Raw genomic sequence first — 16,318 nt, forward strand, 5'->3', positions numbered from 1 at the left:
CAAGGAACAGAAGGAGAAGGTAAAGCAAGTCCTGCAGTGAAGGTTTCTTTGTAAAGCCATTTGGAAATGGGTGCATATTCATAGCTGGCACAGAGATTGCTGAGCCAGTTAAGGACAGAGCATGGTGTTTGACCAGGACTCTGCCAACCGTAGGCTTTCACTCCACATCATTTTCCAAGGCAGCTCTCGTTCCATGCAGAAGTTTCTTTCCACTGGCTCCATATTCACACAGTTGCTTTCCAAGAGAAAGGATGGGGAAAAATACGCTTCTTTAAAGCTGCTGATGTGAGGACAAGTCTTCATACCTTATTTCAGGAGAGTTTCGGCTGAGTAAACCCAGCACATAGATCTTGACTTTGCTCTACCCCCAGGGCTCCTCCAGTAGGTGATGGACTGAAGCCCAGCAAGTGGGTGCTGCATTTCATTCCTCCCTTTGCTGCCAGGGGGATGTAGTGCAGGGGGGAAATGTATTTCCTTAGAGGTTTTATGGCTTTTGTGGGTATTTGCTGCCTCCTTGTGACGGTACAAAGATGTATGGTGCTGTTCCTCTGAAATACAGGGTGCTGTGGTTTAGGAGGAGTTTTTATTAGTCCCTAATTGTTAATTCCTGACTGTGCTTTCTTCAGGAAGTCTTGGCTGTGGTGCCAGAAGTGAGGCAGGAAAGAGAAACCTGTGAGGTTCTGGCATGTATAATCTCATGCAATGTTATGTTTTGGAAAGGGGATTTAATATAAGGATATATAATACATTTCTATATGATATATTTAATATAAGCATAAAGGTGATGCTCTTAATTCTTCACTCCAGCCTTCTTTCTCCAGGGGACTAAATGTAAATGATTATTTAGGGAGACACCATGTTCAAATCATAGAATCCCAGCCTGGTTTGTGTTGGAAGGGACCTTAAAGCTCCTCCAGCTCCAACCCCTGCCCCGGGCAGGGACCCCTTCCACTGGAGCAGCTTGCTCCAAGCCCCTGTGTCCAACCTGGCCTTGAGCACTGCCAGGGATGGGGCAGCCACAGCTTCTCTGGGCACCCTGTGCCAGCGCCTCAGCACCCTCACAGGGAAACTTCTCCCTAAGCGACATGGACAGCTCACTGAGGTCACATTTGTCCTAAAAAGGAGCCATCCTGATAGGAATTCAGCATGTTTTGATGGGTATCCTCAGTTTGGTGTGTATGTTTCCGGTGCTGTCTGATAGATAAATGTGAATGGAGCACATATGTCTTATAAGGGTAACCTACAGAAAGGGGGAGATCTCAATGGCAGGATGGGACAGCGCGGGTTCATCTGTATGCTTGACCACCTGAGAAACTCCTCATGAAGGTAAACCTCTGTAAAATGGGTCTTTATAACACAGAGGTGCTGAGATTGTTGATTGATTATCCATCTCTTTGGACTTCCGTCTCCTTTCCCCAGATAAAGGGATATTGAGGAGGTAGACTTGGATAATGCATGGCAGTAGGTGTTGCCCATAAGCTGCATCTGAAATAGAACCTCTCACTGGAGTCAAGAGGTGAACATGGTGGCCTTGTAGGTATTGAGCTTTGGCAGCCTGTCCTGGAGACTCCTGCACACGTTTTGTATATTGTTGTTTTCATGATTCAATTAAATGAGGAGCTAGGAATGCTTTTCCCTGATGCTTTGAAGATTTTGATTTGTTTCCACCCTCCGTTTGTATGATGATGTGAAAATGATACTGAAACCAAAGCAGACCAAAGATTTACCTTACGATCTTAGCTCTGCTGGTTTTGCATGGAGACATCTTGGACTTTTGCGCTTCAAGGAGCACTGTCCTCTTTTGGCCTCAGGGATAAATCAAACATTGCACCTTAGAAAGCCTTTAGGTTTCTTGGGGGAAAAAGGAGCTTAAAACAAGAGGAAAAAAGCTTACCAAAGGCATTGAGCAAGAGTGGTGGCATTCATGCCATGGGGAGCCGACAGGAGTCCTAAGACAAATGCGGGCACTCAGGATTTTTCTGGTCCATCATTCACTCGTGCCTGCTCATCTGTGGCATAAGTGAAAACCCATCTAGTCCAGACGTGACCTTGTCCAGGAGAGATACTGTTCCCAGGTGGTACAGTCTGCTATCGTACTTAATGCAGCAGTAGAGAGCTTTGGGAAAGCTGAATGTGTGAACAGGTACGGCCAGGATGGATGGGACTTTCAGCAATCTGGACCACTGGAAGTTGTCCCTGCCCATGACAGGGATTGGAACTGGGTGAGCTTTAAGGTCTCTTCCAACCCAGACCCATCTGGGATTCTATGAAATCCTCAGTCATCAATAATGCATGCTAGCTTCCTTAACAAAAATAGCAATTAAAGATGTAATGTATGCTTTATTAGTTAATGGTGGCACTTTTCCCAATCTGATGCACTCTGCAGAGAGGTGTGCTGCCAGCTGGGGGCCATATCAGGGATGTCACCAAGAGACCAAACCTCATACATTATCCACTGCTGTTGTTTCATGTGGGCACCAGTGTCATAGCCAGGAGCAGTGTGAGGAGTATCAAGGATTACAGAGCCCTGGGAGTGGTGGTTGAGGGACTCTGGAGCGCAGGTAGTTTTCTCATCAGGCCTTCCCATCCGAAGGGCCAGTTGAATCTGGTGAATCAATAAATGGTTACAGGACTTGTGTCACAGCCAGGGTTTGACTACTTAGATCATGGAACTGGCTTTGAGGAACCTGGCCTGATGGGGTCCATCTGTCAGAGAAGAGGAAGAGCATCTTCAGTTACAGGCTTGCCAGGCTGATGAGGAGGGCTTTATACTAAAAGTTGTAGGGAGGGGAGCCTCAATCCATGAGTTTGATGCCATTGCCAGCAAGAGATGCCTAAAGCCTGGAAAGGCATCACAGGTCAGCAGGAGAGCACCTGAAGAGCAGCACAAAGGAATTCCAGCCCCTCCAGCCAGAAAGCTGGCTTAGCACTGAGGCCCAACTTAAAAGCCTCTGTGCAAACGTATGTAGAGTGGGTAATAAATAAGAGGAGTTAGAGATCATAAAATCGTAGAATGATTTGGGTTGGAAAGGACCTTAAAGCTCATCCAGTTCCCACCCTCCTGCCATGGGCACAGACACCTTCACCTAGACCAGGTTGCTCGAGACCCTATCCACCTTGGCCTTGCACACTGTGTGCATGCCTGCAGGGCTGTGTTACTGGTATCACAGAGATGTGGTGGGATGGCTCCTACGGTTGGAGCGGTGAAACGGGAGGATGCAGACCAGGCTGAAGAGACAGAAAGTGTTACCCTCTGTGTCTGTGACCAGCTGCAGTGCTTGGGGATGGATGAGGAGCCAACTGAGAGTCAGGATTAAAGAGAGGGCAGGGGACATTATAGTGGGGTCTGCTGCAGGCTGATTGACCAGGAAGACCAAGTGGATGAGGCTATAGTTGGGTAGGTGCAGTCTTGTGCTCACAAGCCCTAGTCCTCATGGGAGACTTCAGCCTCCTTGAAGCGCACACCCATACATGAGCAATCCAAGAGGTTCCTAGAATGCGGTGGTGATAGCTTCCTTCTCCAAGTGATAGAGGAGCCAAGGGGTGGAGGTGCTGTGTGGACCTTGTTCTCACCAGCAGGGAGGGGCTGGTGAAGAATGTGAAGCTCAAGGGCAGCCTTGGCATGAGTGACCATAAAATGATGTTCAAGATAGAATCATAGAATAGTTTGGGTTGGAAAGGACCTCAAGATCATCCAGTTCCAACCCCCCTGCCATGGGCAGGGACACCTCACACTAAACCATCCCACGCAAGGCTTCATCCAACCTGGCCTTGAACACTGCCAGGGATGGAGCACTCACAACCTCCCTGGGCAACCCATTCCAGTGCCTCAGCACCCTAACAGGAAAGAATTTCCTCCTTAGATCCAATCTAAACTTCCCCTGTTTCAGTTTGAACCCGTTACCCCTTGTCCTGTCACTACAGTCCCTGATGAAGAGTCCCTCCCCAGCATCCCTATAGGCCCCCTTCAGACACTGGAAGGCTGCTCTGAGGTCCCCACGCAGCCTTCTCTTCTCCAGGGAGGGTGCACATCAAGCTCCCTACCCTGGCCTTCAAGAGAGTAGATTTGGTCTGTTCTATGATGCCATGAAACAGGAAAATAAAAGCCACTGACAATGCTTGTCTAAACTATTTTTGCTTGCAGAAAAATGGCCTGGCTTTTACAGTGAAATAATGTCAGATTTTAGTATGTCGAGAAAATGTGGGGGAAGTGATTGGAATACATATGTCTTGAAATGAGAAAGGGCCCCAAAAAATCTCACCATGATCCTGCTTAGATTTATAAAGAAGTAGGCACTGTAGGAGTCTTTCAAAGCTGTGCAGACGTTTTAATGCTGAAGTGACACAAGTGCCAATGTTTTAATCTCATACACTATATGATAGTAAAACATATTCTTGTGCATATCCAAGCCTGAGAACTGCAGTTGTGTTGCCCCTTGAGTGTTCAGTGCCCAATCACATGCAGCTTTCATAATATATAGGCTGTGGATAATGACATGGAGTGAGGAATGGGCTCTCCTCCTTTTGCATCTCAAGGAATGGTTCCTGCTGTCTGTCCTTTTTTTAATGATATATATTTCCAAGTCTTTGCACTAGTCACTGCTATAGGATTTGCCGTTGTAGAGTAGGACTCCCAGTTGTAGTAATGCTTGAAGGCCAAAATGTGCAGCCCTTGCAGCTCGTATAAGGCAAACATGTTAGGAAGAGAGGGACCAGCAGAGAACTGATGGCATTGATCATTGTAAGCTGGGTTTTTGGTCAGCAGTGCAGCAGTGGCTTCATGTCCAATGGAAGCGGTCTTCCAAGAACTAAAAGGGCTACAAGAAAGCCTGTAGGGCTACGAGGGCCTGTAGGGCCAGGCCAAGGGGAATGGCTTGAACCTGCCTGAGGGGAGACTGAGCTGAGCTCTTAGGCAGAAGCTCTTCCCTGGGAGGGTGCTGAGGCGCTGGCACAGGGTGCCCAGAGAAGCTGTGGCTGCCCCATCCCTGGCAGTGCTCAAGGCCAGGTTGGACACAGGGGCTTGGAGCAAGCTGCTCCAGTGGAAGGGGTCCCTGCCCGTGGCAGGGGTTGGGACTGGGTAAGCTTTAAGCTCCCTTCCAACCCAAACCAGTCTGGGATTCTATGATCATTGTAGTCATGGCTATTTGTATGAGTAGGGTGGGAGAGCACAGTGGAAACCACAGTGTTGTTTGGAAATAGGAGCTTGGGGGATAGAGTTTTGGAAGCAGAGCTGAGTTTCTCGTCAAAGGCAGGGAGTACTGAGCAGTCACAGTCTTGCTCCCACCATGGTCTGTTCTGCATGGCTGTAGTCTCCATTGGAAGCCCTAGAATGGCAAGAACCAAGCCATGCGCAGAGACAGGGAGAGGGGCACGCCAGTCCCCCCTTCCACAGAAATCCCTGTTGTAGCATACAGAGCCCAGCAGTCACTGTAAATAGTGCACCTTAGGAAATAATTTATCTGTTTTCATCTTCCTTTAAGCACTGTCTTTAAATACACCCTAGAGAGTGGGGAGGGAGGTTTGGAGACATTTTCTCTTACCCATCAATGTGATACTTGAGAAGAGAGGCTTTCCGTTGGGTCCAGGTATCTAAAAGGAAAGATTTTGATCTTAAAAAGCTTGTGTGCCTTGAAGTTGCTCATTGAGCATTCACCATGATAAGATCTGTCAATAGAGTCAGCAGCTGTTATTATTTATTATTATTATTAGTGCTTTTTGTTAAATCTGCTGCTTTGTTAAATCTTTGCACTTTCCCTGGATATTGATGATTTTATTCTTCCTTTTCTTCTATTTAGATTTAAGGAAAGGAGTATAGTTGGGGAAAGCAGGAGATGCTTATATTCTGCAACAGCCAGTTAAAAAGAACCCAGCTACTACACACTTTATCTTAGGGTACAGAAGAATAAATGATCAATTTTCTCTGCTTCTGTCAAGGCTTTTCTTTTGGGGCTTATTCTCTCACTTTAACAAGATGGGAAATCCTGGCTTTTTCAATTTAATTTAATCTTTCAGCCTCATAGAATCATAGAATCACAGAATAGTTAGGGTTGGAAAGGACCTTAAGGTCATGCAGTTCCAACCCCCCTGCCATGGGCAGGGACACCTCACACTAAACCATCCCACCCAAGGCTTCGTCCAGCCTGGCCTTGAACACTGCCAGGGATGGAGCATTCACAGCCTCCCTGGGCAACCCATTCCAGTGCCTCACCACCCTTACAGTAAAGAACTTCCTCCTTATATCCAATCTAAACTTCCCCTGTTTAAGTTTTAAGTTACTGGTCTGATTTCCTAGTGAAGACTGGTGGATGTCATATAAGCAGATCAAACAGGTAATGTGGGAGCAACAGTCTTCCCTGATAAAACAGATGTGCATTGTTCCTCACCCAGTGTCATAGGCACTGAAACATGTGAACCACTCTCCTGTGTTGTCTTCTAGCCAAGTACCTTTAAGCACTCTATGAACTTTTAGTCTGTTTCTTTGACTTACTAGGATTTTTCAGCTGCTGTCACGTTCTGAGCAAGGCCAATAAGATATTTTCTCTCTCTTTTCCCTTTACAGTTGTTTCCTGTCTTTGCTCCTGGTGGCAGCTGTGGTTTGGAAGATCAAGCAGAGTTGCTGGGCATCGCGGCGAAGAGAGGTTGAAATGACAAAACTGAATGCTATCTTTTCAATGACTTCTTTTATAGTTCTCTGTTGTATTTATTCACATATGCATAGCATTAACCTTCAGTTAAGGATAAGCTCCACTAATCTATAAGTGCTTCTGTTTAGGGATTTATAATAGTGTATGTTCGATTGCAGTCTCAGTGACAAATGATGCTATTTTAGTATCCTGATGCTGCAGTTTCTGTAAAGCACAAAAAAAAATAGGGGTGAATGTCCTGAGTTCCAAGAACTCAGCTTCTAGACTGAAATGTATTTGGAGCAGAAATATAACCCCACTACAATTTAGGAGATTCTTTACATCTGTGTCAAAAGGGGAGGTTTCTGTGCTGAAGCCTCTGACCCACATTTGCCCATGCTTCAATCTGTTTAAAGAGGCTGATCCCCCTTTTCAAATTAAAAGCCTATCTAAATGGTTTGGGTGGGTGTTTTGGGATGGTTTTTACCCGGGGAGCATAGTAGCAGAACAGAAAGGTGGGAGAAGCCACGCAGGACTTGGAAAGCTTTTGTGTACTACTTAAAAAGGACACTTCTAGTGCCAGAGCTTTCTCCTTTTCAGCCCATACCAGTTTCCCAAATCCTTCCTGTTTGCAGCATGTAAAAAAAAAAGTGCTTTACACACCCCAAATATGGGTCCTCCTTGTTTATCCCTGATGCATTTGGTGGGGGTTTTTCACTGCTCCTTTTTCCTGCTTATCAGTTGAAGCTAATTTCATGTTAGACCTAAAGTACTCAGGCTGATCAAGATAGGACGGCCAACATGTTGTTGCCCCATAGTATACAGAATGTGTCCTTATCTCTCATATTTAAGTAAGAATCACAGACTGTTTTGAGTTGGAAGGGACCTTAAAGCTCATCCAGTTCCAAACCCCTGCCACGGGCAGGGACCCCTTCCACTGGAGCAGCTTGCTCCAAGCCCCTGTGTCCAACCTGGCCTTGAGCACTGCCAGGGATGGGGCAGCCACAGCTCCTCTGGGCACCTTGTGCCAGCGCCTCAGCACCCTCACAGGGCAGAGCTTCTGCCTAAGAGCTCATCTCAGTCTCCCCTCGGCAGGTTCAAGCCATTCCCCTTGGCCTGTCCCTACAGGCCCTTGTCCCAAGCCCCTCTCCAGCTTTCCTGCAGCCCCTTTAGGCACTGGAGCTGCTCTCAGGTCTCCCCTTGAGGAGCCTTCTCTTGTCCAGGCTGAACCAGCACAGCTCTCTCAGCCTCTCTTCATAGGAGGTCATCCCTCAAGACCAGATATCTCCTAAGGAGTGAGGTGTGTTTCTCCCCTGCTATTAGACTTTAGGGTGAAATCTGCCTATTCCCATAGTTTTTCCTCCTATCTGCCCTGCTGGAATGATGCTGCAGACATCCAGCCCTGTAACTGCTCTATTCAAGGGCAGTTTATTCATATGTAGTAGTTGATCAAGACTATTCTGGGGATTAATTTTTACAGTGCTGAAATTCAGTGCAAGTGCCCATTTCATGCATCTCTTCCAAACTCTGTATGTGGTTGTACTTTCCAGCACAGTAGTGGGAATAGGATAAATTTATTCAATCTGAGGATCTCCTTTCTCCTAATAAAGCAGGACGATGCCTGATAACTCTTCCTCTTTCTGCTTCGGATGTTTTTGCTCTTACTAGTGAGCTCAAATGCATAATATAATCAGTGGCTTTCAAGCTGATAAGCCTTCATCTTGGAAGTAATTTAAGTCTTTGAGGTTTCCTGTACTCTCTGAAGGTAGATAAATTTTTACTAGGGAGCCTGGTTTTCTCCTTCTCACTTTCTTGGCAGGCAAGTAAGCTGGAGTCAGCGTAGCATTCCCTGTTGGCTCCTGGGGTTAAATGTTATCTAGGAATGTAGGAGGGGTATAGACTGAGAAGTAAATACAGCGCTTTGGAGCTCAGTTAAAATACTTTAGCAGGGGCCTAAATGAAAAATGTCTCGGTAAATTAAGTTCCTTTCAGTCTGATCTGCATTTTAAGGAAAAAAGCTGGAGTGCTTATAACGTCTTGGTATGTTTTAAACTCCATTTACACCTCTGTCTGATGGGCATCTCATTGGTGTGTCCTGCCAGATTCTTGTCTTTTGCTGCTATTTGTCTTGTTCCTACTTCTCATCTCAATCTTGTAGGTCATAGATCTCTGGTATTCCATTCCTGTTTTGTTAGAGATACCCGTACAACTCAAGGGAGTGGAGAGGGGCTTGGGACAAGGGCCTGTAGGGACAGGCCGAGGGGAATGGCTTGAACCTGCCCGAGGGGAGATTGAGATGAGCTCTTAGGCAGAAGCTGTTCCCTGTGAGGGTGCTGAGGCGCTGGCACAGGGTGCCCAGAGAAGCTGTGGCTGCCCCATCCCTGGCAGTGCTCAAGGCCAGGTTGGACACAGGGGCTTGGAGCAAGCTGCTCCAGTGGAAGGGGTCCCTGCCTGGGGCAGGGGTTGGAGATGGAAGATCTTGAGATCTTTTCCAGTCTAAACCAGTCTGTGATTCTATGAAGCCATTTTAAATCTCTGTCGTGCCATTATTAGGTGCATTAATAAAGTCTGTCTTCAGAAGCGGAAGTTCACTCAAAAATTCTGCAGCTTTTTATATAATCTAAGATGATTTTATAGCTTGCAGGGTTTTTATTTTATACAGACTGTCAATAAATTCTATCAAGGCTCTCTTTAAGCATCAGTAGTTAATCAGAGAATCCCAGACTGGTTTGGGTTGGGAGGGACCTCAAAGCTCCTCCAGTTCCAGTCCCCTGCCATGGGCAGGGACACCTTCCACTAGAGCAGCTTGCTCAGTGATTAATAGCAATTTATTTCATTGCAAAGTTAAGGTGTACCAAAACTTCCCTCTGTTCTGAGGATGTTCCTGAAGTGGGTCCGTTTCACACCTGCCATTCTCCCTTCCTTTGGTGGTGGCTGCTCTCTTTGGGTTTCTCCAGTACGTTTACAGGGCTCTTATGTCACATTTTGCTGGACTGGGAAAAACAGGTTTTGCTTCCCTGCCTATGGCAGGGGGTTGGAACTGGATGATGTTAAGGTCCTTTCCAACCCAAACCATTCTATGATTCACTCATTTTTCCTCTACAAACTGCTGACATACTTGATGGAGACCACCTCCTCCACCTCCTCCCACTGCAGTTTAAATGCTGGGTGGAGTAAGCAGCAGTGGCAGGGCACTGGATTCAGACATCATCATCAACCTTTGAGTGAATATATGCAGCAGCTCTGGAGGAAGGTATTTCTCTGGTTTGGGCTGTATTTTTAGTAGTCATGTTACAGTTGCCTGTCTCCCATGGGCTGTGCTGTAGTAATTCTGTGCTCATTCTTTAATCTTAACCCCAAAGTAAGTAAAATATAACACAATCTGTGAGTAATTCCCGGCTATCAATCACGTCTGCTTCCAATATAAGCACTGCAGTGCCTAACTTCTTATCACAGTGCAGAGTGAAAAGTAGATAGCTAGATCTGAGATATGTATAGGACAGGAGAGGGAGTGTGTTGAAAGGTCTGGTAATCAGAATTATTCAGTATTCTGGGAGAAGTTGTACAGTTGCGCTTGGTGCGTTGGGTTAATGGAACAGAGCAGCATCATTTGGTTCAAAGTGAATTTGCATTACTCCTTACTGAGAAAGCAGTGTGTTAAATCCAGCATCTACATCAGGATCTTGTACAATGTATTTAAGGTCCCTTCCAACCCAAATCATTCTATGATTCCATAAGATTCTCCCTTTTTTTCTTTCCCTTTTCATTTCTGCAGCTAATCCTCTTTGACCACGTATCAGTGCTGATGCTCCCCAGCTTCCTGGCTAAAGGGTCTTTTGGGTGTGCAAACACTGTGTAGCAAATGTTTAGCTGTAGGAAAATGAGTTTAGAGCACTGGGCAAAAGTACAGGCCTTGCAGAGTATAAAGCTTGACCCAAAGTAAAAATGGGAACAATTTGTGTCATTTCAGGCATGGAGGAGATGAGATTGTAAATTGTGTGTTTATTCCCTCTCCAGTGAGCACCAAGTTTAAGTACCTTCAGACATCTTAAAGAGGGGAAAATGGAAATCAAATGGCAGCTTTTATAGGAGGCTTAGGAAGGGGTGAATGACATTAGGAAATAGGGATAGGAAACCTTTCTATCTTGTCTCTAGAAAATGACACGTTAAATGTATCGAGGTGGTAATAGAGAATAATGCACAAAATACGAGAGTGGCATTAGAAATTTAATATGCTCATCTGCTGTCGTGAATTTTCTGTCCTATTTTATTCCAGCATCCAGTTTCTGTTCTCTTCACCCTCAGTCTGCTTCGTCTCCTCCACTTTGAGCAAGAAATAATTCCTCTTAACATTTCCAGCAAATGGAGCGTGGGTAGTGATGGCCAACCCAGTGTAATTGCATGAGCAATGGCAGTGCCCCATTGGGATGTGTGGGGAGCAAAGTGGTAGGAAAAGAGGGAATGGCTTGAACCTGCCCGAGGGGAGACTGAGCTGAGCTCTTAGGCAGAAGCTCTTCCCTGTGAGGGTGCTGAGGCGCTGGCACAGGGTGCCCAGGGAAGCTGTGGCTGCCCCATCCTTGGCAGTACTCAAGGCCAGGTTGGACACAGGGGCTTGGAGCAAGCTGCTCCAGTGGAAGGGGTCCCTGCCCATGGCAGGGGTTGGAGCTGGAGGAGCTTTAAGGTCCCTTCCAGCCCAAACCAGTCTGGGATTCTATAATAACTAAATTTGGGTGTCTAGACCTCAGTTGCACCTTTAACATACATAAAATTGTCTTCATTTTGCCTCCCTTCTTGCCAAGACTATCCAGGACTGAACGTTTTCACTCTGTGCACTACCCGGTTTATTCAGGATGGAGTTTGAATTGATTTACTGCAGGGATTATCCTTCTCCTTCCTGACCTCATTGCTGAAACCTTTTTCCCTCCCAAGTGGATTCAAACTGTAGCAGTGCTTCTTTTCCACTGGCATCCTCCTCTGTAACGTCTGAGAACACTGAATACCATTTAGGGAGGCAGATTGCTGTGTTCAGTTGACAGCAAAGACTTTCCAAGGGGTGTGTGCTGTGTTACTGCCCTGCCTTCATTTTCTTCCCCTTCCTGCTCTCACCTGTTAGTATTTCATTCACCTCAAATCTTCTGTCCTAGGCTGTGATTTAGCGCATCCTTTGTCAAAGCAAAGGATTCAGGATTGGAATTTTTTCCAGCCGTAATTGTAAACCAGGATGTTCCTCGCTCTCTAGAGCCCACAGTGGTGTTTTGGAAGGATCTGGTATCAGCTTTATGCAGGAACATGAAAAGGTCAGGCTACAAACATCCTTAGATTCAGGCAGCCCGTGGTGCTTCGGAGGGCTTGTAAGAAACAAGATGTGCTGGTGCTGAAATTTGCTGCTGTATTCTCCAAGCTCCTAGCAGTCATTTGGCATGTAGACCTTGTTCGATAAAGCTGACAGTGCTATTCAGTGTCTGTCAGGGAGAAGGAAACATTAACTTGGTGGGGGTGTAGTTTGTAGAGGAAACACGAATTGGAGGAGTGAGAAATCGTGGCTAGCAGGTAACTTTGAAGGAGGGGTAGATGACACGGTTAGTGTACTCAGTTGTGTCATTGCCCGGTGAAACATAAGCCTTTATGTATTTTTTAAGCAGTTAAGGTGAGCTTACTTCCCAGAATGCCTATTCCTGGAACACAGACTGAAATGGTGATGGCAGTGGTGGTTTAATAACCCTACGTCATTTCCCAGTTCCTGCATTTAGAAATAGAGTAATAATAAAAGAGCATAGTGTTAGTGTTATGAGTAACCAGTTATTGGAATACTGTGTCCACTCTGGTCTCAGTGATGTCTTGGGTGTTGCAGATGGTAAAGAACAACACCACAAGAGACTGAGCTCTGAAGGATGATCTAAGGGCTGGAGCAGCTCTGCTCTGGAGCCAGGCTGAGAGAGCTGGGCTGGGGCAGCCTGGACAAGAGAAGGCTCCTGAAGGGGAGACCTGAGAGCAGCTCCAGTGCCTAAAGGGGCTGCAGGAAAGCTGGAGAGGGGCTTGGGACAAGGGCCTGTAGGGCCAGGCCAAGGGGAATGGCTTGAACCTGCCCGAGGGGAGACTGAGCTGAGCTCTTAGGCAGAAGCTCTTCCCTGGGAGGGTGCTGAGGCGCTGGCACAGGGTGCCCAGAGAAGCTGTGGCTGCCCCATCCCTGGCAGTGCTCAAGGCCAGGTTGGACACAGGGGCTTGGAGCAAGCTGCTCCAGTGGAAGGGGTCCCTGCCCATGGCAGGGGTTGGAGCAGGAGGAGCTTTAAGGTCCCTTCCAACCCAAACCAGGCTGGGATTAATTCACGGTCTAGAATGTAAGCGAGAGACTAAAGCATCACAAGTGGCTCATTTTGTTCAAGGAAGAACATGCAGAGATGCGATGAGTTAGTGTCTTTGAAGAGGAATCGTAGAAGATTCATGATGGGTTGAGCTTCTTGTAACCGATCAGCCAAAGGCAGAACACCCTGTGTCTGCAACTGGAGGTATAAAAGTCAAAAGCTGTTACGTTTTTCTCCTCTTTTGAATGGGAAGAGTGGCAATGTGAGCAGGTTTTTGTAGGACCATGGCTCTCAGAATTTGATTGCCCTTAGAAGGATCTTTTCTAGGTCAACTGCATGGTGGAATTCAGTGGCTCATACTATGCAGGAGGTCAGATCAAATAGTCCTTCTGCTCTCCCTAAATTTAAAATCTATAAGTGGGAACCACCTCATAGTACCTGTCGACTTTATTCAAATAAGAAACATCTGCAGTGATCTGTGTGGCTTTGGTCACCAATTGGAGGAAATTGTGGCAGAAATAAGATGCTCTGAAGAGGAAAAACCTCCCAAAATATTAATGTTGACAAGAGATTCCAGCTTAGTGGGAAATCAATGGCCCATTTCTGTTTGAATATGGCTGCTGTCACATCTGTGCCTAATTGAACTCATCTCTGGTTGAACTTGTGGTTACAGCTGGCCATTTGTAGCCTTAGTATGTCCATGTCGGGCCCCATCATATCAGGTTGGCAATCTCATATGCAGTGTTGGTATCCAGCTGAGCTCTTCTCCTCACATGGTCTTTAGTGGTGTTGCTGTTAGAGAATTAAGTTGGGTTTAGTATATCCCAAAAACTATAGAGTGGTTTGGATTGGAAGGGACCTTAAAGCTCATCCAGTTCCAACACCTTCCATGAGAGCAGGTTGCTCCAAGCCCCGTCCAAATTGGCCTTGAACAGTTGGCAGGAGGTGATCCTGCCCCTCTGCTCTGCTCTTGTGAGACCTCACCTGGAGCATTGTGTGCAGTTCTGGTGTCCTCAACATAAAAAGGACATGGAACTGGTGGAACAAGTCCAGAGGAGGCCACGAGGATGATCAGGGACTGGAGCCCCTCCCGTATGAAGACAGGCTGAGGAAGTTGGGGCTGTTCAGCCTGGAGAAGAGAAGGCTGCGGGGAGACCTCATAGCAGCCTTCCAGTACCTGAAGGGGGCCTATAGGGATGCTGGGGAGGGACTCTTCATCAGGGACTGTAGTGACAGGACAAGGGGTAACGGGTTCAAACTGAAACAGGGGAAGTTTAGATTGGATCTAAGGAGGAAATTCTTTCCTGTGAGGGTGGTGAGGCACTGGAATGGGTTGCCCAGGGAGGTTGTGAGTGCTCCATCCCTGGCAGTGTTCAAGGCCAGGTTGGATGAAGCCTTGGGTGGGATGGTTTAGTGTGAGGTGTCCCTGCCCATGGCAGGGGGTTGGAACTGGATGATCTTGAGGTCCTTTCCAACCCAAACCATTCTGTGATTCTATTTGCAATGCTGAAGCTCAGCTATCATCAAATCTGGCCTTAGCAGAGTTCAACCTCATTTAATAACTCCCATACCTGTATGTATATTGATGCTGTTGTTTCAGACTCTTAGATCCCTCTCTGATGATAGGAATCAGTGGTACAGGTATCTAATTTAGCCATTTGGGAAAATCAGGGAGAGAAGCAGTGTTGTGTAATTAGGCTAGAAGAGCTCTAGTCAATCAAAGGTGTGCTCTGCTATTGTGTAATTATCTGCTATTGGTATATATTTTAGTCTGCATGGGCCATATACTTCTGATCATTTTATAAAGAAATGATATCTTATTCTTCTTATTAAAGGTCAGCTTTTTCTGTGCCCTCCTACTGGGCATGATTATGATGAATAACTTAGTTCTCTTAATCAGCCCTGAATTAAATCTCTTCTGTCATTTCAGCATAAGGCAACTTCCCAACAGCTTTTGCTTTCTGGTTTGTTATGGTTTTGAAGTGTGGAAATGCCTGTTCACAAGCATTTGAACATTAATTCTCTCCTCCTCTCTCTTTCAACACAGCCTGCAACGTCAGTTGCAGAACTAATTAACTAATGTTAATATGTGCACAGCTCTAGGGGCTGAAAAACTTCATTTTCAGTGATGATGGAAGCGTCAGAGCAAATGGTTTGCTTGTTGACTTACATGGCAGTTAATGTAATTGTGGCTAAATGCTTTAAATCACTGATTTCTGAGATGATGTGGCTCGTCTTTGTGCAATATTTATGGCTTTTCTGTGTATTTCTTTGCTGATGTCCCTTTGTGTTTTCTGGGAAGCTCCACTGTTTTCTCCTCTTTCCTTTAAGGTCACTATAATGTAAAGCAAAGGTTTCCACACTGGGATACTTATTTTGCTTCAGACTAATGCACAGTGATGCCTGCTCACCCACCAGCCACACAGCTCCATCTGCCCACCATTGCCACTGCCACCAAGATGGGCACCATCTCCAAAGTCCTTTGGGAGCCCCAGGAGATGATGGCCCCTTCCACACTGGCCATCAGCAGCCTCTGAGCTGCTGCTTGGGCAGATGTCATTACAGGAGAGCTATGGGACAAGTTCTGCAGACAAGGTTCTCTAAGTCATGCCTGCAGATAGGTAGCTGGTAGTTGACGTGCATACGCAAATATGTATCTGTGCACAAATGGGATGAGCCGCCTTCTGAATTCAAATGAAGCCTTTAAAGCAACGTAGGATGTGCAGGAATAAGCTCAAACTGCCTGTCTATCAGTGCAACCACTCTACATAGTGTGTTCTGGAAGGATAGGAGTGCTCTCCATCCTTTGACCTCAACCAAATCCCTGTTAATCCTTGCTATCAGTAAACAGTCAAGTCAGAGCTAAAGAGCTTTTCTGAGAGAATTCTGTTACCCTCTGCTCTGTGAATGCAGAGAGACCTTTAGGTATTCAATTAGATTGTGTGTTTTATGTGCCTTGGAGGGGACATGTAAGAGGATTGACACTCTTTAACTAACTTTGCAGAACTAATGCAATTTAGAAGACTGGTCAGGAAGAAGGAAACATCTCTGGTTTCTGGACCACCCTGTATTTAACGTTGGAAGGGAGTGGATGACCAGGCTTGCAGAATCCATGCTGGAGAATCTTTAGCACTGTGTGGTAGAGCTGCACACTTCAGCTTGATACAGGAAAATCAAAAGTATTCGGTTCTGCCCCAAAATATTTCATTTTCCTAAATGTCTTAAAATGATTTGTGGTTTGGTTGGTCCTTTCCTTGTCTTCTTCATCTTTCTGTCTTTCTCCTCTTTTTGTGACACTGGGGCTGTTGTGTGAAGTCCCTGGGTTTTGGCCAATTAAACTGGCCTATTTTGGCCACTTTATCTTTGCAATACAGACAGGGTAGTGGCTCAGAA

At 46.2% G+C, this 16,318-nt stretch overlaps 1 protein-coding gene across 1 annotated transcript in view; it reads left to right on the forward strand.

The window, feature by feature from the left end:
• ATRN (attractin) overlaps positions 1-16,318 on the forward strand; it is a 181,212-nt gene that overhangs the window by 137,771 nt on the left and 27,123 nt on the right. The window contains 1 exon segment of the mRNA XM_065662241.1: positions 6,560-6,638. Within this exon segment, the coding sequence (XP_065518313.1) occupies positions 6,560-6,638 (79 nt within the window).

Source organism: Lathamus discolor, chromosome 1 (genome assembly GCF_037157495.1).
Source record: "Lathamus discolor isolate bLatDis1 chromosome 1, bLatDis1.hap1, whole genome shotgun sequence".
Lineage (NCBI taxonomy): Eukaryota > Metazoa > Chordata > Aves > Psittaciformes > Psittacidae > Lathamus > Lathamus discolor.